General features: G+C 47.0%; 1 protein-coding gene across 1 annotated transcript in view; it reads right to left on the minus strand.

The window, feature by feature from the left end:
• DGKH (diacylglycerol kinase eta) overlaps window positions 1-14,684 on the minus strand; it is a 193,032-nt gene extending 178,348 nt beyond the window's left edge. The window contains exons 1-2 of the mRNA XM_054719825.1: window positions 14,548-14,684; window positions 6,920-7,123 (exon numbers count right to left, since the gene is read on the minus strand). Of these exons, the coding sequence (XP_054575800.1) occupies window positions 6,920-7,123; window positions 14,548-14,607 (264 nt within the window). The 5' untranslated portion in view covers window positions 14,608-14,684. The remainder of the gene's footprint in view (window positions 1-6,919; window positions 7,124-14,547) is intronic.
• Window positions 14,685-22,039: the final 7,355 nt, after the last annotated feature.

Genomic DNA, 22,039 nt, shown 5'->3' on the forward strand with positions numbered 1-22,039 from the left:
GGATAATAGTAGAAAGGACACCAAAGACAAAGAAACCAGAGAAAAAAGTGGGAAGTGAAGAAATATATAATATGGAGATATAAGAAAGGTACTAGAAAGTACATAAGCCTAAGAGGGGTGGTGTTGGGGTGGGAGGAGGGTCGGTAATAAAAACACACAAACAAACAAAAGGGACATCTGTAATACTTTCAAAAATAAAGATAATTTTTTTTTTAAGTACATTTAAAACCAAACTAATTTTAAAAGCATGTCTGTCTGCCCTGTGGACCAAGGTGTCTCAGGTTCAATTCTGGGTCAAGGGCATATACCTGTGTTGTAGGTTGATCCCCAGCCCTGGTCGGGGCGGGTGGGGGAGGCAACTGATCAACGTGTCTCTCTCACATTGATGTTTCTATCTCTCCCCCACTATTCTCCCTCCCCACTCCCTTCCATTCCCTCTAAAAAAACAATGGGAAAAATATTCTCGAGTGAGGATTAAAAAAATAAAAAATAAAATTTTAAAAAGCATGCCAGTCTTAATTCATTGCTTAAAAAGTCATCATATCCACTGTGAGAGAAAAAAAAAAAAAACACCCTGAGATTAGTGTTGTCCTAAAATAACCCCTATTTCTTTCCATAGAGAACTAACTGGTGATTAAATGATGATATACCATATTGGTTTGAACCATATGAAGTTTCCCATTTTCAACCAGTTTTTCCAGCTTTATTGAGATACAAGTGACAAATGAAATTGTATATCCTTAAAGTATACAATGTGATTATTTGATAGACATATACACTGTGAAATATTACCACAACTAAGTTAATTAACACATCCATCACCTCACCTAGTTACCTTTTTGTGTGTGTGAGAATGCTTAAGATCTATTCTTGCGGGAAGCCGCCCATTGTCTTCACTAGCAGAGAGGTGTGGACAAGGAACCCGGAAGGCTGGAGACCTTGAGCTCTGGCAAAGGTCAGAGCTATGCACCCACTGTTTAGTGGAGACAATGGTAGCTGAAGCAACTTCCACCTTTTAGTCTCATGTAAATCCTTGCTGATGGGCTATCATGGAGCTGTTACTGGAATTGCCTGCCTAAGGGCTGAGGGTGTATCCCAGACCTGAATAAAAAGGATGGCAAGGCCAGAGCAAAGTTGAGGCCTTCCTTGGGCTTCCGCCTGGCCCCCCATTTCCAAATTATTATTTCTTGTCTTGTCTCTTTCATTTGCGCACGGCCTCCTCCAGAGCCCGAACCCAAACCCTGAACCTGAACCCTGAACCACGTGGGATGTGGGACACTCGCATATTCTCTTAGCAAATTTCAAGTACACAATACAGTAATATTAACTATAGTCACTATGCTGTACATTAGATCCCCAGAACTTACTCATCGAATAACTGAAATCTGTACCCTTTGGCAGACACCTCCCATCAATCACCGTCCTACTTTTGACCATTTTTGGCCTAATGAAATAGCAACTGCACTTAGTTCAACCGAACATAATGGAATACTTTGCCATCATTAAAAAGAAATGATTCTCTCTCATCACTGATGTTTCTATCTCTCTCTCCCTCTTTCTTTCTCTGTGAAATCAATAAAAACATATTTTTTTAAACAGGAAATGATCTCTATATTATATCTTCAAACAAACAAGACACAGCATGTGTATCAAATGCTCCCAAGAGTAGTTTTAAAAGAAATATGGGTATGTGCATAAAAATTTTCTAGAACCACACACACACAAAAAAAAAATGCCCTCTGAGACAGAGCCTAGAAGTTCTGGGGTGAGAAGGAGACTCCTTTTCACTGGGTATCCTCCTGTCATCAAATAACCTCTCCCACTGTTGGAATGTCATCTTATATACATGAATTACTTTTTTAATTAAGAAAAGTCTGGACACTTTTTAAATGCCACATTACACTGTTTCTTTACTGATATTCAAATTATTTAAAACATTAACCAGTATTTACATCAGAAAAACACTTCTAATAAGGTAATTACTTAAAGTTAGTGGCCTTTTCTTACTCCAAACCCAAACTAGATACCAAATAGCTTTATGACCCTAAGGATCTTAATGGCAACTCAGGTAAGTACTATCCTACCTAATAATAGACAAATATGCAAATTGACCATACCTCCAACACACCCACAAGCCACGCCCACCATCCAATCAGAGCGAGCATGCAAATTAACCCAAACCAAGATGGCTACAGCCACAGAGAGCAAGGTTTCCTAGGTAACAGAGGAAGCCAAGGTTTCCACCTACCCTTGCCAGGCCTAAGCCTCCACTCAAGCTACAAAGTTTCAATTATAGAAGGTAAACAAATTCAAACAAATGGCGGCAGAATGGAGCTTGAGAGAGCAGGCCAGGGTTGCCACCGGCAACAGGGGAAGCAAAGCTTTCCGCACACCCTGGCGGGGCCCACCCGCTTAAGGCAACAAAGTTTCAATTATAAACCCAACAGAAATGGCTGCCGGCTTCAGAGGGAGCCCCAGGCTTGGCTCTACTCCAGGCTACAAAGTTTCAATTGTAGAAGGAAAATAAATTCCAGATACCAGGGCCTCCGCTTGGGTTGCCAGGGGGTGTGGCCGGCCTGCAAACCACCACAGGCCCCTCGCTCAGGCCGCCCCATGCCCCAAGGGAACCCCCACCTGATCCGGGACATCCTTCAGGGCAAACCAGCTGGCCCCCACCCATGTACCAGGCCTCTATCCTATCTAATAAAAGAGTAATATGCAGATTGACCATCACTGCGACACACAATATAGCTGCCCCCATGTGGTCAAAGATCCTGCCCCCATGTGGACACAAGATGGCCACCACAAGATGGCCAGCAGGAGTGGGCAGTTGGGAGGCACCCAGCCTGCAAGGGAGGGCAGTTGAGAAGGACCAGGCCTGCAAGGGAGGGCAGTTGTAGGTGATCAACCCTGCAGGAGAGGGCAGTTAGGGGTGACCAGGCCAGCAGAGGAAGGAAGCTGGGGGCAAACAGGCTGGCAGCAGAGTGGTTAGGGGATGATCAGGCTGGCAGGCAGAAGCGGTTAGGGGCAATCAGGAAGGCAGGCAGGCAAGCAGTTGGGAGCCAGCAGTCCTGGATTCTGAGAGGGATGTCCGACTGCCCACCAGGATCGGGCTTAAACAGGCAGTCAGACATCCCTTGAGGGGTCCCATATTGGAGAGGGTACAGGCTGGGCTGAGGGACAACCCTCCCTCTGTGCACAAATTTCGTGCACCGGGCCTCTAATGTTTTAATAATAATATCCATTTATATAAAGCATTATATGTACATATATAATATGTACAGTTACTCATTTAATTTATCTATACCTGTAATTCACTCTGCTGTAGGCCCTCTGTACATCTATACATAAATGCTTTATAAAGAGCACATATATGCAAACATATATAAGCCTATGTATATGTGCGTAGGTCTGTGTACATGTACCACACACACCATCCCAGGCTGCTACTCAACCAGGGTCAAAGATGCAACTAGTAATCACAACCTGTCAGACCTGGTGGTCCTTTGGTCTATCTTCAGGATATTGGCAAGAATTGCTACTGCTGTCTTAAAAACCGTTAGGCCTCGGGCTAATCCTGGGCCTCTTCTCCAGGATCTCCCAATCTTACATATCTGTGGAGGGGATCAACCTAATGTCTGTCTTTTTCTAAAGATCTTTTCCCTTAACTATTATCTGGATCATAATTAAAGACTGGGAACCAATATTAATTGAGCAGTTCTCATTCTATGAATTCCCTCACTGCCCTCACTCACTTCCATGAGAATCAGTATATGTGCTAAAGAAATGTAACTTATGAGATTTGTAGCATATATGAACAGTCTGGATTGGGGAATGAGGAAGGCAGGGAGGCTGAGGCTCACTGGCCTGAGCAGTTTTAGGCCCTAATCTCAGGTGTTTGTATATGAAAATGCTGATTAACTTATATGTTAATCAAACAAAACCTCCTTCACATTCATTTTCAGCTAGAATAAAATGCAGAATTTCTGAAATTACATACATCTTGGGATATTTAAAGAACATTTCATTTAATGATCACTAATGATCTATATTCACAACAAAATGTATGTGCTCAATATTTTTATCAGAAAATTAAGTGAAAAACTTTTTTTTTAAAATATATTTTATTGATTTTTTACAGAGAGGAAGAGAGAGGGATAGAGAGTTAGAAACATCGATGAGAGAGAAACATCGATCAGTTGCCTCCTGCACACCCCCTACTGGGGATGTGCCCGCAACCAAGGTGCATGCCCTTGACCGGAATTGAACCTGGGACCCTTCAGTCCACAGGCCGAGGCTCTATCCACTGAGCCAAACTGGTTAGGGTGCAAATTTATTTTTAAAGAACACAAATCCAATGATTTTATTAGTTCGTTTTTCAAATTTCTCACTAAAATTTCCCACTGAAAACAAACTTTCCATGTGATGGTTTTTAAACCATAATGAAAACTAGAATCTATATATATTAGAATCTATATACATATATATATATATATATATATATATATATATATATATATACATGTGTGTGTATATATATACACACATACATACACACATACACATACGTGTGTGTGTGTGTGTGTATATATATATGTATATGTATAAAAAAGCCTAAACAACCATTATGATCGGTCAGCAAAATGACTGGTTGACGGGTCGCTATGATGTGCACTGACCACCCGTGCGCAGATGCTCAACGCAGGAGCTGGCCCCTGGTGGTTAGTGCGCTCCCACAGCCAACCTCCCACAGCCAACCTCCCACAGTCCCTCCCCCCGGCCAGCCGGCCCCGATCAGCCCCGATCAGAACTGGGCAAGATGGCCCCGATCAGCCCGTTCACTGGCCAGGCTGAGGGACCCCACCTGTGCATGAATTTGTGCACTGTGCCTCTAGTCCTATATAATAAAAGGGTAATATGCAAATAGATCAAACTGCAGAACAACCGAACAACCAATCAAAGCGTAATATGCTAATGATATGCTATAGCTGCTCAACTGCTCGCTATGACATGCACTGACCACCAGGGGGTAGACAGTCAACCAGTCGCTATGACGTGCACTGACCACTAGGGGGGCAGATGCTCCAACCGGTAGCTTAGCTTGCTGCTGGGGTGACTGAGCGAGATGGGCCAGACATGCCCTGGAGCCCTCCCGCGATCCTTCCCCAGCCCAATCATGCACCGGTGGGGTCCCTCAGCCTGGCCTGCGCCCTCTCGCAATCCGGGACCCCTCGGGGGATGTCAGAGAGCCAGTTTCAGCCCAATCCCGCAGGCCACTCCCCTTGGGAGGACGCCAGAGGCAGGGCTCATGGCTGGTGAGCTCTGCTGTGGCAGCGCGAGCCTCTCCCGATCAGGAATGATTGGGCGCAAACCCACGGCAGGCACAGTGGGGCCGGGATGAGTGGGAGCAGCAGGTAGGAGCTGCAAGCAGAGTTGAACTCTCAGTTTCAGCCCAATCCCTGCAGGCCACCCAGAGGTACCCCACCTATGCACAAATTCGTGCACCAGGCTTCTAGTATATATATAAAAGGCTAATATGCTAAGTGTCCCTCCGCCTGGTCGCTATGACACACACTGACCACCACGGGGCAGACACTAAATGCAGGAGCTGCCGAGCTACAGTGACTTGGCAGCGGCAGTTCTCGGGTGACCCACCCTGTAAACAGAGAGGAGGGAGCCCAATTCCTCATGGGGCTGTGCGATTCCACCTTCGGCAGTGGGTTATGTTGTTGCTGGGGTACTGTCACCCTGACTCTGGTTTACTGCACACTTGTGTTTGCGTTCCACACCCTGTATGACAGCAACTTTGCAGAGTGTCCTCTTGCACTCTGGGACCCCTAGCGGGATGTCAGAGAGCCGGTTTGGGCCCGATCCCTGCAGGCCAGGCCAAGGGACCCCACCTGCTGGAGGGACCCTGAGCACTCCGCAGCCGCCCTTTGAGCCCAGGCAGTGCCCCAGGTGCAGCTGGCCAGAGAAGGACCACGGGAGGTTGGCTCCCGGGCGTATCCAGCCCTCTCGCCCAGCCCTGCCCTGCCAGCCACCTTCTAATTAGTTTCCTTTCAATGTGCACGAATCCATGCACCGCGTTACTAAGTATATAAATAATCATTGAGTCCTAAGTATTTGCTATGTATATGTTCACGATCAAAACAAAGCTCTCAAACTCGAGCTCTCACAGATCAATAGTACCTGCTACATTAAAAGAGTAACAACATGCTAATCTCCATATAATACAAAGAGCTTACTCTTCATTATTAAAAATAACCATGTGATATGTTGGTAAAATTTGAACTATGCACTTAGCAGGAAACTACGAGGAGAAAATCTGGCTTGCAGCTGTATGCACCTAGCAGGGCGCAGATACAGCTGGGTGCATCGTCTACTAGTGTTGTCGCTGGCCTTCCAAGCCACAGCAGAAGGCAAAGGGGGCTGTCCGGATCACCTGCCCACCGCCCTCTCAGAGCGGGTCAGGGCAGGGGCAGGTAGCTGCCCCCGGGGAAGGCGGGGCCCTGCAGCCCTGGTTCCTTGGCCTGCATTCCTCTCACTGAGCAACACACACACACTCTACCAAACCTTTGCTAGGCAGGGAGGGCAAACAAGAAAACATCTCTTTCAAGTTCCCTGCTGGGAACTCGCAACAGCGCCCCTGCTTTTTCCCACGCTCTCGCCAGCCAGCCAGCCCAAGCTCCGCGTCTCCTGCACCTCAGCCCCCAGATCTCCGGAGCAGCCCACCTCGGCGGCCGCGCGAGTGAGTGCAGCCCAGGAATCCCTTCCAGCTGCGCCGCGGCCCCGCCCCCCGCCCGAGGCCCCGCCCCCGCCCCGCCCCCTCGGCTCCGCACGCTCCCGGGTCGCCCGGCGCTCCCAGCGCCCCGGGCACCTCTCCTCCGCTCCGCTCCCCGCCCCGCGCGGCCCGCCTCACCTTGGTCCGGAGCTGCCCCGAGGTGGACACTTTGCGGATCAGTTTCTGAGGACCCTCTTGCTCCGCTTCGCTGTCGGACGAATCCTCTCCCGGCCCCGCCGAGGCAGCCGCGGGGGTGACCGCGGCGCTGGGCCCGGCCGCCGTGCCTCCCGCGGCCCCCGGAGGGTGGTGCTGGCCGCCGGCCCCGGCCATCCTCTCCGACTCCTGCGGGGACACAGCACCGCCCGGCGGGGCGGCGGCGGCGGTCAGTGGGGGGGGCTCCCAGCCGCCGGAGTCCCGCGCCCTGCCGCCGCCATCTTCCGCCCCCGCCGGACGCGCGAGGAGGGTCCGCGGGGCCAGGTGCCCTCCCGGCGGGGCCGCCAGGCTCCTCCACCGGCTGCGGCCCGCCGGGGCCCCCTGGCCTCGGCACGGACAGGGGCCCTGACCCAGAATACGAACGAGCAGCGCGGGAAGAGAGGCTGCGGGTGACCGCGGGAACCGGACACCCTCCCACTTCCCCGGGGTCTGGAGCCTCCGGGAGGGACGCGAGCGCAAGAAACCTCGGCAGCCGACCCCCGAACGCCTGGCAGCGGCGATGCCCCTTCCTCCGGTTCACGGGCAGCAGGAGCCAGAATGGCCCCTGGAGCAGAAAGGGAACCTCGATTCCTCCCGACTCCCTGGGGCGCACCCTACCACCTCCGGGACGCAGCATCTGCCCGGAGAGACGTGGGCCTCTCCGCACAGTTCGCGCGGAGTGCAAGTTCCCTCCGCCCCCAGAGGCAAGGACGCCGCCCGGTCTGCCGGCCTCGCCGCCCCGCAGCCTTTCCCCGACGAACCACACCTCTCCCGCCGCTGCCTGGCGCCCAGGTCCTTCCTTTCCGCGCCCCCGACCGCGGCGTTCAGTTTCTGGCCCATCCCCGCTCCCATCCGGTGCGCGCGGAAGAGAAGAGCATTTTCCGGGAGGTTCCACTCGGCTCCGAGAAGTTTTCCGTTCAGAAAGAGCGATCCCTTTAGCTCACGGGAAACCGGGAAGGACGGGGAGAGCGCGCAGAAACAGGGGAGTCCACGCAGCCCAAGACGCAGGAAAGTCAAGGAAAGGTCTAAGCTGAAGCGCTACCCGCGACTGCCCATTGGAAAACAAGGCACTGGAGCCACGCGAACTCCGGTGCCCGAGCCCAGAAACAGTGCAAGTCCTGGGAGAGCCACTCCCTCACCCGAACTAGCGCCGGAGGAAACGGGATCCACAGGCTGCAGCCACCGCTCCAAACTCAAAACCCGTCGGGAGCGCACACGGCAGCCTGAAGGGCGGGTCGTGCCCGCACAGCTTCCAAGAACCGGTGCAGGTGTGGGAGGCTGGCCGCTCTTGGGGGAGAAAAATACAAAAAGTACAGATTCCTCTTGTCATCCACAAAAAATTCCAAATTGGCGTTAGCTAAATTTTAAAGTCCGAGGGGTGAGGGGGAGGAGGGATTCCCTGCCAGACTGTGGACTCCCTTAACACTTCAGTAAAAGCAATCTAAGGTGTTCATGGGCCTTCAGTACCCACTGGTGTTTTTTCAGTTGACATGACCTGTTTTTTCAGTTGATATGACCTTTAATGGTAGTCCAAACTAAGATTCTATTGGGTTTTTTTAGTTGTCATATTACTGTCAATAATTTGATTGCTGTCAAAAAAACTAAGTTCTAATAGTTTTTAAGAAACAATGTGCAATCCCAATACTGTATATACACATTATAGATGAAATTCATTAAATTTTAAAATGTGCTCGTTTGTTTGAATCTTCAAAGACAGGAGATTGCTGACATGTAATACTAATTGATAGAGGCTACCTCTCCGGCTTCAATTGTCCTCCTTGGTTGGGCAAAATAAACTTTGAGCCCTTATGAAGGTAAATATGTAATTCTGTATCGACAAAGAACATTACTGTGAACGGAATTCTTTAAGGTAAAAATAACTAATCAAAATAATGGCCTTTATCCCAACCTGTTTGCTCGCTGCTAAGTCCAATGATTCCTAGTAAATGGTCGTTTGAAAGAATAAACCTATTTCAAACCTCTTTTAATGTAAAGAAATTGAGGGCCAAAATCATAAGCTGGGACCAAGGTCAAAAATTATATGATTACTATTCTAATGTTCTATTCACTTAACCACACTATACAACAAAAGTTAATCTGTCTATGATGTTTCTAGTCATACTTTAAGTTTTCAAGTTTTATATAGTAACATTTTCCCAGAATCCAGCTGGAGAGAAAGTGATTAAACTGAAAGGCAACTGTTTAAGGCCCATGCCTATTCATTCTGTGATCTTAAGAAGAAAACTGAATACATTTCTCACTGATTCAAATAGTGATAGCTTAAAGATACTTGTAAATAGTTTTAAACTGGGCCGGAGTGGCTCAGTGGTTGAACATCGACCTATGAACCATGAGGTCTGGGTTCAATTCCCAGTCAGGGCACATGCCCTGGTTGTGGGCTCGATCCCTAGTGGGGGGCGTCCAGGAGGCAGCCGATCAATGATTCTCTCTCATCACTGATGTTTCTCCCTCTCTCTCCCTTCCTCTCTGAAATCTATATTAAAAAAATTTTTTTAAATAGGTTCAAGTGCAAGAGCTGGATAATTAATACCTCAAAGAAAAGGTATTCATAACTTCATGAAAATGTAGCCTCAGTTATCCCTGCCCTTCAAAAACTCCTATAACAAGTTCTAAAACTTGGTTGTGACTTTGAAAGCACAGCCAGCCTTTGCCTGCTCATGCTAATAAATGATCCCTGCTATACAATTTCCCCAGCACATAGAATGCTGAGTGATAATACTGTGTAGGATGGAATGTCACTTTATTTCCACAAAAGGCATCTTATGAAAAAAGGTCTTTTCTTCAATCATTTCTACTGAAGAGAATGTTTCAAGTAATCCCTAATTTAAGGTACCTGACCCACTAGCTTCTTCTCAGGTCTTATCTGTAAATTAGAATTTTCCAGAATGAATATTCAATCTGTATATTGTATATCTGCAATGCACTCCACTTCCCTTAAAATATAACAGCAATGTCAAGAGCTCAGTATTTTCAACCATTTTAATATAGCTCAAAATGGCAACAAATAAATTTCAAATATGTGGTATATTACATTATTTCTTTGATTTACAAGACTTCTTTGACTTTTTTCCTCACTTAGTGTTTTCAGATTTTCAAACAATTTCTTAGATGTGTCTTACATATTTCTTTTATTATTGCTACTTTGAAATCTCTGGAACATAACATATCACAAACACACTATTAAAAATTTGGACATAAGCCATGTAGACACTGCATTCAGGATGAAATGGAAATAAAAACTACCACTAAATTAGGTTTCTATTGATAGGGCTTCCTGCCCCATTTTTAAAAAACAAAGCTATTATACTGAATGTATATAAGGAACAGCCAATTCTCATGCCCATACCAACTTGATGAATATCAGCATATTATAATTTATAAATATTTTGTATTATATTATTGATCACTACTTATAACCAAAGAGGTTTAATATATATTTGGGGGTTTTAAATCCTGTATGTTTTATGGCTTTATCTTAAATATTATATCATAAACATGTAGAAGTCTACATTTATATCTTGAAGAACCCAAGTAGGCACTTTAAAAACAGTCATGTTTTAGGACTCCCACTCCTAACCAATGGGAATCAAGCAGAGAACACTGCCGGTTGCACAAGCATAGGCCTGCTTTCATCCAAACTTCAGAACTACTTCTGTAATATGCTATCTGTTACATATTTAGAATTTAACATTCAAAGCTTTAGTAAAAGTTGCCTTAGTTATTACCTGAATAAAAAAGATTGAAATTGATTGTGACATCAACTGCATGTACATATGGCCAGCCTGCACCTTAGTTTGTAAAAACCTTTCTTCATCTAGATCTAAGGCATACATATACTTATAACCTCTCATTTAAATTTTGGCCCTTTTTCCTTTGAAACTCTTCCCTCCTAATTTTCTGTTAGTTCTGAACATCAGAGCCTATGAAACTAGATATAAAAGTCATTTGGAAATAAAAACAAATTTTAGTAAACGTATCCTAGTATCACTCCATTGTCTAAGAACTACTTTGCAAATACTCCCACACTTTTTAACTTTTGCCTATTATTTGAATAAGGGTTGTTTAGCTAACTACTTTCTACCTACCTATTCCCGTCACCAAAATATTTTTTCGTTGATTAGAAATTTAGGTAATACCTCTATTTCCACGGACTTGATTACATTCTGAAGCTAGCATTAAAGAAAATACACAGATACCTGAATGCTAACATTTCTTTTAGGCCCAATGTCCAAGCTGGAGTAATGATATAGCTAGCAGTTTATTTACATGCCCTCACTTAACTAAATAAATTTCACCCTCAAATACAAGAATGTCATTAAGTCCTACATCTGCCTCTCAGCTCCAGTCATAGATACATTTCAAACAAGAAGTGATGTTCTCTTTACTATTACTCAGCATCAATTCCCAAGGTTATTTACTCTTCTGTGAATAGTTCCATGTAGAATCATAACATCATGTTTTAGATTCCATCAAAAGAAGAATGACAGTAAATCCTTACATGTATGCTGTTATATGCAACATGGGATAATGCAACAGGATCTATGTATTGTGAACATTGCCTGTTTGATATTGGATATACTATTATCAAAATTGTATGTTTTTCATAAGCACAAATGCATATACTTTTATAATAAAGAATTAAAGATACCTATATTTGAATTCTAAAAGCAAATCCTAGATAATAAAACCCTCATATGCAAATCGACCGAACGGTGGAACGACCAGTGGCTATGGCATGCACTGACCACCAGGGGGCAGACGCTCAACACGCTCCCACAGGGGGAGCACAGCTCAGCCAGAAGCAGGGCTTAGGGCTGGCAAGTGCAGCAGTGGTGGCAGGAGCTGAGAGCCAGGCAGTAAGAAGCAGGCCTAAGCCAGCAGTCAGACATCCCCCGAGGGGTCCCGGACTGTGAGAGGGTGCAGGCTGGACTAGGAATTCCCCCCCACCAGTGAACAAATGTCACGCACCAGGCCTCTAGTTTTAAAATAACTGTGAAATGGGTCCAAGTCAAAGTAAATTATTTTTAACCCAACATTTTTGAGGGTCCACAGATTGGGCTTCAGGAAATCTGTGATTCCCCTAAAGTTTTATTTAAAATTTTACATGTATGTTGCATAGGAACATTTTTGGGTAAAACAGAGTCCATGGCTTTGATTGGATTCTTAAGAATCATTGATTTACCCTTTCAAAGTTCAAGGAAAGTTCAGGAATACCTGATTTTGATGAATTTTGTGTCCCTTCAAAACATATTTAAATTAAACTGATGTTTCTTCTTAGCTCTGAATGACTGAAATAAGTAACATTTAAATACGCTACTCTTTCCCCCCCAAAAAAATTTATCCCTCCTTTTTTCTTATATATGTCATTTTTCAATAATTTGGATAATTTATCTTTTCTAAGACATTAAATGAGAATTCCCTTTATTAGTTCTTAGACTTAGTAGTCACAGATGAATGGCCACAGTATCAAATAAAACCACTTTGTCAAAAGTATCATTTTTATGCCACATACCCGAGATCTCTGCAGATGCTTTTTGGCCTATCTGAATGTAAACCAGGGGTGGGGCACGTCTTTGCTCTGGTCCTGCCTAGGCAACTGCAGTGGGACTCAAAATTCAATAAATCTAGGAGCTTTTTATACAGCAACATAATCTTTAAGTTGGTAATTATGTACGGTCCGAGAATGAAGTTATAAATACACAAATGGCCCTTGGCAGAAAAAAGGTTCCCCACCCCTGATGTAAACCATGAACACATACGAAATAAGACACTGTTTAGTTAAGATGTATACTCTGTGAGGATTTAAGGATTTGTGTCTCTGTTGTTAACTGCTATATCCAACAGTCCTGGAACACAGTAGGTGCTGGATTAAAATATCTGTTGAACAAATAAAAGGCCTTCAGTGTTTAAAGAAAATAAATCTAACTTTTAAGGAGAGTCCTGCAATCTGGATGAAGTGTCACAATTCACTCACACGTTTGTGTTAGGGCTTGAGTTTTAAAAGCTAATATACGAGCATTACATTTTTGTCATTTTTGAGATGTAAAACAAACAAACAAAAAGTTTCTCTGTATAATTCGAGACACAAAAGTAGTTCTGGCATCAGCACCCTAAAGTAAAATAAATACAACTGGGTATTTTTCATTGTGATGGGTGATGGCTTCAAATATCCGGGTTCAAAAAGGACTTCATATGGGAAATTTTAAAAATAAAAAAGTAACAAAACCAGGTCAGCCCCTGAGTTTAGTTCTTAGTGATCTTTGATTTTAAACTTCAAAACTAGATGGTATGTTTAATTTCAAGAACAATTTGATCTCCAGTGATAATCACAGTAGAATTTTGAGCAGATGGGCAACCTAACAACATGTTCAAATTTACAAAAGCAAAGACAGCTGCAGATACAGGAGGATCAGAGTCCAAGGACACTTACGAAAGGTCGGAAAACAGGATCGTCCTCAGGACAGAGAAGCAGGGAGTGTGCATATTCGAAAAGAAAAAGGAGAACCAAGCCGGGCACCTGACCTAGAAGCTCTCAGCAGGTACGGCGGGGGGGGGGGGGCGGGGGGGGAGGAGGGGGCAGCCAGAGCAGACACGCGGAGTCCCTGGGAAAAGAGCAACAATACGTTGAAAACAAGACGGGTGAGGCCAGAAATTCTGGACGAGGCTTTTCACATAGGTTCAGGAATTTCAACTAAGACGGAGTAGGCAGGGGATGGAGAGCCAAAATGCGATGCTAGGATCAAGGCAGCCCACAGAGGTTTGCAGAGCTCTGAGTGAGACGGGGATTTCGGGATGGAATCCCAGGAGGGTTGTGAGGTGGTTCTGACTGTCTCCGTTTGGAAGAAAGAAGGAAGTTGAAGGAGTTAGAGGGAGGAACCCCCCCCCCCCCCCCACCCCGCGCGCCCCGTCTCCTCCTCCTTATCCACCCCACACACACAACACACGCATACACTACTTTCGGTCCCTAAAATTACCCGACCTCCGCGATGCCTGTGCGGCGAAATCGAGGTTAGCTTCCCGCTCCACCCCCGACAGAACCCTTGAACCCTCGAAGAGCCCGGGGCATTAGCGGCGCAGGGAGGCGGAGGCGTGGCTCCGGGCGGCCGGCGGCGAGCAGCCTCCCCGAGCGCCCGTCCCCGGGAACCTGCGCGCCCAGGTGGCGGCCAGGGCGCGGTCTCGGTGGCGGGGGCCAGTCTCCGCGCGCCACGCGCTGACCCCAGAGCCTGGGTTTCTGCTCTCCTCCTCCCCACCCGCTTCGCTCTACAACCAACTTTCAAAGTTGAGAAACCGACGAGGCGCGGAAACGGTCCTCCCAGGGCCGTCGCCAGCGCTGAGCCGGCGGCCCCTCGGGAAGAGCCTCGGCTGGCGGGACAAAGGCGCTCCAGGCGGCGCGCGAGGAGGAGCCGGAGCAGCGGAGGAAGCGCTGCCCCGGCTGGGAAGCAGCTGGGGACCTCATCCCGGGCCATTTCCTGAACGGAACCCGGCCCGGGAGGGGAGCGGGGGGGGAGGGCAGAGTAGAAGTGGAAGAGGGTGGGCGCGGGCGCCGTACCCACCGGTTCCTCGCAGGCCGGGCTGCAGGCGCCAGGCGCGGGGCGCACGTGCAGCGGCTCCATCGCGCCGGCCCGCGCCCGCCGGCCGCCCGAGCGCGCGGCACCGGGCCGCCGCCGGGGACGCTGGATGCGCTTCCCTCGCCGCGGTCTTCTCGGCCGCTGCTGCCGCCGCCGCCGCCCCGGCTCCCGCCGGGGGCCAGCCACCGGCCCTCCCGCCGTCTCCGGCTTCCGCCGCGCTGCGCTCTCCCACCCCCGCTCCGGTCCCTTCCTCCTCCTCCACCTCCTCCTCCTCCTCGATCCAGCTCCGCGCGATCCGCTCCCTGCCGCGGCCGCCGCCGCCGCCTCCCACGGCCGCAGAATCCGCCCCTCGCTCCTTCCTCCGCCCCCCGCTCCCTCCCCTTTTCCTCCCCGCTTCCCGCCCCTTCCCCTGCCGCCCCCTCCTCCCGGCGGGCCGCCCGGGACGCACGTGACCCCCCTGTCAGGCCTTATAAGGCACAGAAGCGAAAGCGGCCGCCGGTGGTCACGGGCACCGGGCGCCCACGAGAGGCCTCCCCCGGGATCAGGCAGCGGGGAAGCCCGGGCCGGGCCGGCCGACGCGCTGGCGACCGGAGCGGCGGGGGTCGGGAGCCCCGCCAGACGCCTCTGCGCCCCTTCTTCCTCTCTCCCGCTCCCGGCGCCCGCCGAACTCCACACGCCGGCTGCCCGCGCCACAGGCACCTCCTCGCCTCCGGGCGCTGGAGCTGGAACGAAATCACACTGGACCGTCCCCGACTTACACAGAGCGAGAGGGAAAATGCACTCAGGGCCGCTCTGGAACCAGCTGCGCCAGGGCTAGTTTATTCATCGTGACGTTAAAAAATACTGCAGGTCGGCTAGTTTCTGCAAGTGGGGTTAAGCTGGAGCTTCTTTGAATTCGTTTTGCATCATTAACGGTTTCCTGAAAAGAAAACCCGCTGAGGAGTCGATCTGCCTTCCAATTCGAGCTCTGCACTCAGGCTCGGGGAAGGGGCTGGCTCGCAGTGTATGCCCAATGTGTGGACGTCACCTTTCCCCGCCCTTTGAAAGCGGTACAATGGCTTTTCCCGATCATCCTTCTGGTATCTAAGTCTGTTTGCATCTATTCCTGTCCAAGATGGGCTTCCACGGGTTAGTTCCTCTCCTGGACTTTCAAGGCCCTTTCTATCATTATCTTCCCACGGCCCCTAATCCATGTCAAAAATTAATCACATTTTCAAAACAAATAGAAAACACTTACTTGAAGCAAGTCTGCCTCCAGTCCTCACCTCCTCACAGCCAAGCTCTTGGGGAGATTAATTCCTGTTATTGATCTCACACCCACTTCTTAATCTGCCTTTCATTCTTCCCTGCAACCCAACTTCTGCGGCAGCTATTACACAGGGAGGACCCTGACAGAGGTCATCTGTGGCTTTGAAATGTTCTAAAGCATTGGGTTTGGAGTTTGTGTTTGTTTTTTCCGTTCTCTTCTTACTTGTCCTATCTGCAGCACTTGTCACTGGGGGCCAGACTTTGATCCTTGAAGTTATCCCTTCCATTGGCCCCTGTGACAAATCAGTCTCCAAGTCCTCTAACCATTTCTTCCTCAGTCCCTTTGGCCGCCCCTCCCATGTTGGAGCGCCCACATAATCTGCCCTTGATCTGTTTCTAATGCTGCCTGCTCTATCCAGTCCACCCATGACTTCAACTACCAACCATGTGCTAACTCATAAATTCCCATTCCTATCCCAGATCTCCAGTTCTGGAAAGGCAACTTCTTTCCAGAAATTTCTACCCAGACGTCCCAGAGGCCTTAACCTCAGAAAGTTAACTGAAACAGAAGTTCACTTTCCTGCCAGTTGGCTTCTCTCTCTAGTCACATTCTCTCAGTAAAATGTCTCCACAATCCCCCCAGACACCCAAAGGAGAAATCTGAAAATTGTCCCAGGCTCCTCCTTCTCCCTCACTCCACGTGTTTCTGTCTCCTTCCCCCAATTTCACAGCTCTTCCTGATTTCAGGTCCTTTGTTTCAAACCCCTGAAACATTGTATTATTTTCCTTATTAGTCTCACTGCCTCTGAGCTAGGGGCACCTCTACCCCGCCATCTCTTACATTTTGAACTTCTAGAATACAACTACAAAACCAAGGGAGTTGTTCCCTCGATAATCCTTCAATGGCTCCCCATTGCCTGTAGGATGAAGTCCTGATAGCTCCCTATCAAGCCACTTTTATTCCGTGCCCTCTCGTGGAATGCCCTTTTACTTACTCCAGCCTGTCCAAACACCTACTCATCTTTCAAAATTCAGCCTGAGAGCCACCTTCCTGATAAAATCTTCTGAGCCTGCTGCAGGTTAGAACTGGCCGCTCTTTCTAAACTAAATGCACCCTCTCCCCACCAAAATGCCTTAGAAGACTTTATGAAACTACCAGAGGCCCAGTGCACGAAATTTGTGCACAGGTAGGGTCCCTAGGCCTGGCTGGCGATCAGAGCTGATCTGTGGGGTGACTGGTGGGGCAATCAGGGCCCCCGCTTACACCCGCTTTGGCCTGCCGCCGCCTGCTCACCTGTTCCACCTCCTGCTGCAGTCCCGCTCTCCTCAGGGCCCATCAGGGTCGGCAGCGCCTCCACTGCCGCCCACTGACAGTGCCACCTCGCTGACGCCCGCCATGTTCTGCACCGTCCCCTGGTGGTCAGTGCACATCTAACTCCCGGTTGGTCGAACTCCCGCCCGTGGGGACAATTTGCATATTAGTCTTTTATTATATAGGACTAGAGGCCCTGGTGCATGAAATTTGTGCACAGGGAAGGAGGGGTGTCCCTTAGCCCGGCCTGTGCCCTCTTGCAATCCGGGACCCCTTGGGTAGGGTCCCTAGGCCTGGCTGGAGATCAGGGCCTATCGGGGCTTTCCTTCCCCCTACTGCCAGCAGCTGGCCTTGCCCGGCCGCCACTGCCACTGTTTGCCATCTGTGCAGCGCTGCCCTCACCTCCCTCGCCACTAGTCACCTCCCTCTGCAGGCGACAGGCATGGGGTGTGATCACTTGGCTGGCCTGGGCCTCCCTCTGTGGGGCAATCGCTGGCTGGCCCTGCACACCCACCACAGCATCGCTGGCCAGTGGCCTGGGCCTCCCTCTGCTGGGCAATCAATCATGGAGCCCCTCAATCAATCGCCCCACAGAAGGTGTCCTGGGCCTCCCTCTGCAGGGTGATCGTGGGGCGATGGCGGGGCCCCCCTGACCAATCGCGTCGCACCCGCCTTGGCTGGCCTGGTGCCAGTGTGTGTCATAGCGTGGTTGTCCAGACGGTCGTTCTGCTGTTCGGTCATTCAGTTGATTTGCATATTATGCTTTTATTACTATAGACTTTTAAAAATATGTTTTTATTGATTTCAGAGAGGAAGGGAGGGAGAGAGAGAGATAGAAACATCAATGATGAGAGAGAATCATGGAGAGGCTGCCTCCTGCACATTCCCCCCTGGGGATCAAGCCCGCAACCCGGGCCCTTCAGTCCATAGGCCAACACTCTAACCACTGAGCAACCCAGCCAGGCCATTAAACTAATGTTTACATATAATCTCTCTGATGACAAATATAACTGATTTACTTCCATTTTCCCAGTACAGTTTCTGATGCATAGTAGATACTCAGTAAATGTATTAATTATGTGATAAATTTTATTACTATATTTATGGCTATAGAAAATCATTTTCCCATGCATCATCTCATTTAATTTTGATTCTGCCAATATTATCATCTTTTATAGAGATATAAGCTGAAACTAGAAAAGAATAAAGCAATTTGCCCAAATCACAAATCCAGGACTATAACCCAGTTTGCCTACTTAAGTTTATTACATGTTTATCTGTTCATTGTGGGGTTTTTTCAGCTTAAATTCTATTTTGTATGATACAATCGCTTCCTTTTTGTTAGTGGTTGCCTAGCATATATCTTTCCATCTCTTTAATCTCAGCCATTCTGAGTCATTATGTTTTAAGTGTGTCTTGTAAATAATAGCTGATTTTCGATGTTATTAACTCATTCTGAGAACCTGCCTTTTAGTAGTCTATTTTAATCCGTTTTTATTTATTATGTATATTAGTTAGGACAAAGGTTATTATAAGAAAGAAGTCCTTCCTCCCTGCCTTTCTCCAAACTCAATATATATTTCTGTCTCTTGAAATAGTCATGGGGTAGTGGTCCAGGTTGTTGGGTAGCTCCTTTGCTCCTTATTGCTGTTCCATCACCGGGGGCATTGCCTTTATCTACGTGGTAGAAACTGGTCAGGGAGTCCCAGTGCACTGAAGGAAGAGGAGGGAACGAAGGAGCACAAGCCCAACTTGTTAAAGTCTAGGCCCCGAGTGACACACCTCTCATCTGCTCATGTCCCACGGACCAGAATGTATTTACATGGTCACATCTACGATCAAGAAGTAGGAAAATGAGGCCACTACCCAGGCACCCATGTCCCAACCACAAAACTATTACTACGGGAGACGAGAATAGATTTTGGTAAAAACTAGCATTTGCTGTTACATTATGATCACCATCTTTGGATTTATTACCACCCTCTCATTTCATATTTATTTATCTTTCTTTTACTTTGCCTGAGTTTTTCTCCTTTCTTGCTTTCTATTCTATTAACTGAATTTGTCTTTCATTTACTCCATTTTTTAAACACTTCTACTGATTTGGAATTTATACCTTCTATTTCAATTCTTAGCGGTTACCCTTAAGATATTAACATTTATACTTAACAGCCAAGATTAGTCAATATCATCATTCCCTTCCTTTAAAGGTACTCTTATACAAACAAAAATAAATAAAGCACCTTAACTCCCAAGTTTCTCTCCTATAAACTATTGCTATTTGGTGTTTTTAATTCCCCATTTATTTTAAATTATTTACTAAATTAATCATCTCTGTTACTACTTTTATAGCCATTATTTAATTAATTTTTTTCAAAATATTTTATCAATGTTTATCCTTACTATTTGCTTTTTGTATCTTTTTCTTTTCTACTGGGATCAATTTATATCTTGGTGAAATACATTAGTATTTTTCCCCCATCATATCTGTGAGTAAAATTCTCCTTATGTCTTTGTGTATCACTCTCATTCTATTTTCTTTCACATTCTTGAATCATAATTTTATCAACTAAGGAATTCTAAGTTGACATTATTGACACCAACACCTTGAAGTTACCACCTGCTTACCTTCTGGCATCTATTGTTGGCAGTTAGAAGTCTGCAGTCCGTCTCCTTATTTCTTTACTAGAGGCCCGGTGCACGAGATTCGTGCACTTGGGGGGTTCCCTCAGCCTGGCCTGCGCCCTCTCGCAGCCCATGGGGAGTGGGTCTAAACCGTCAGTCGGACATCCTTAGCGCTGCTGTGGAGGCAGGAGAGGCTCCTGCCACTGCTACTGCGCTCGCCAGCTGTGAGCCAGGCTTCTGGCTGAGCAGCGCTCCCCCTGTGGGAGTGCACTATCCACAGGGGGCAGATCCTGCATTGAGCGTCTGCCCTCTGGTGGTCAGTGTGCATCATAGCAACTGGTAATTCTGCCGTTCGGTCAATTTGCATATTACCCTTTTATTATATAGGATGGGTTTTTTTCTCTATAGTAACTTAAAATTTTTCCCCCACTTGATGTTTACATTACTGATTAGTGTCTAGATGGATTTTGTTTTTAGATATCTTGTTCAGGACTTGGTATGAATTTTTAAACTAAAGTCCTTCTTCAGTTTTGGAAAATTTTCAGCCTTTACATAATTCAAATATTTCCTACCCGCACCCCTGCCTCATGCATTTTTATCTGTTTTATCTTTCTGGAACACATTAGATATGAGTTGGAGTTTCTCATTTTATCCTCCATGTCTTAGTTTTTCTTTCATATTTTCCATCTTTTTACTTCTCTGTGTTGATCTTGGAGAATTTTATCAAATATATCATCCAATTCCCTAACTCTCTTTGCAGCTGTATTTTCTACCCTTTAATGTGTCCATTGAATGCTTATTTATTTACATTTCTAGAATTTTCATTTAATACTTTTTCAAGACTACCTGTACTTTTTTTTTTCACAATATCTTAGTTTTATCTTGGAGTCTATCTTTATCTCTTTGAACATTTTAAACATATTTATCTAAAAGTCTCTTTCAAATTGTTCTGTTATCTATAGTTGATAGAGTGTAAATTCTTCCATTTGTTGCACTTGCTGAGCCATATTTGTGGTGGCGTGCTTCCTTGCGAGCTTTGTAATGTTTTACAGTGAGCTTATCTTCAATGGGACTTGTTTTCCATGGGAGTAATGCATGCCCTATGGGGTGTGACTTTGGATTCATCAGGACCTATAGGTTTTCCTGGCTCACTTCCAAATCTGGCAGTGGGTGCCAGAACACTCAAACAGACGATGGCTGGCACAGCTGGGACTCCTTATCTATTTTTCTATCCCTAAGAGGCCTCTCCACTACTCTTCCCAGCTTGGTGGCTGGAGGGTACCTGGATGGACTTCTTATATGTAGGATCCGGGCTCCCAAGGCGTGTGTTGAGGGAGCAAGCCACGTGGATGCTTTACCTATTATGAACTCACCTCATAAATCATACAGCATCATTTCCACAAAGGAAATGATTGGAACTGTCACAAAACCCTGCCTATTTCCTTAGGTATGGAACATAGACACCATTTGTCAGTTGGAGGATCATCAGAAACATTATAGGAAGAACAATGGGATGAAATACACATACTCATGCACCCTCTTTGAACACACAATCTACCCAATGGTATATACCTCAGTAAATTTCAGTGGTCATGTTTCTGGGCACCCAGAGATTTATTCTCAGATTACATTGTAAATATAGAGGGATAGTCCTTCTTTCCCACACAGCACCTGAAGAACATGGGTTATTGTCCACAGGGAACGCAGCCAACTAAAATATAGGCATAGAGTTTTCACACTGGAGAAGCAAAGAGCTACAACATCTCACTGTTCCAGCTAGCTCTTTTTACTTTTCTTTCCTTTTTTTTTTTTTTGTTAATCCTCAGCTAAGGATATTTTTTCCATTGCTTTTCAGGGAGAGTGGAAGGGAGGGAGGGAGGGCAGGAGAGGGAGAGAGAGAGAGAGAGAGAGAGAGAGAAAGAGAGAGAGGGAGAGATTGGTTACCTCTTTCACACACCCCAACTGAGGGTGGGGAGCAAACCCACAACCCAGGTTCATGCCCTTGTCCAGGAATTGAACCTGTGACCCTTCAGTGTGCAGTCCGACGCTCTAACCACTGAGCTCACTGTCCAGGGCCCAGCTGGATTGTCTATGAAGCGTATTGGACTCTCACAAACCTTCCCATGGAAATCATTCAATAAGACTCTGTACTTAAGGACTGTACTTGAAGCAACTTTAAAAACAGATTATATTTTGTAATAATGCACCTGAAGTAAGAAATAGAAATTTCAGCTTTTGTTTCACTTTATAAAAGTAACGTGGAATGTGCACATAGATCCATAGTGAACCCCA

Source organism: Eptesicus fuscus, chromosome 8, assembly GCF_027574615.1.
Source record: "Eptesicus fuscus isolate TK198812 chromosome 8, DD_ASM_mEF_20220401, whole genome shotgun sequence".
NCBI lineage: Eukaryota > Metazoa > Chordata > Mammalia > Chiroptera > Vespertilionidae > Eptesicus > Eptesicus fuscus.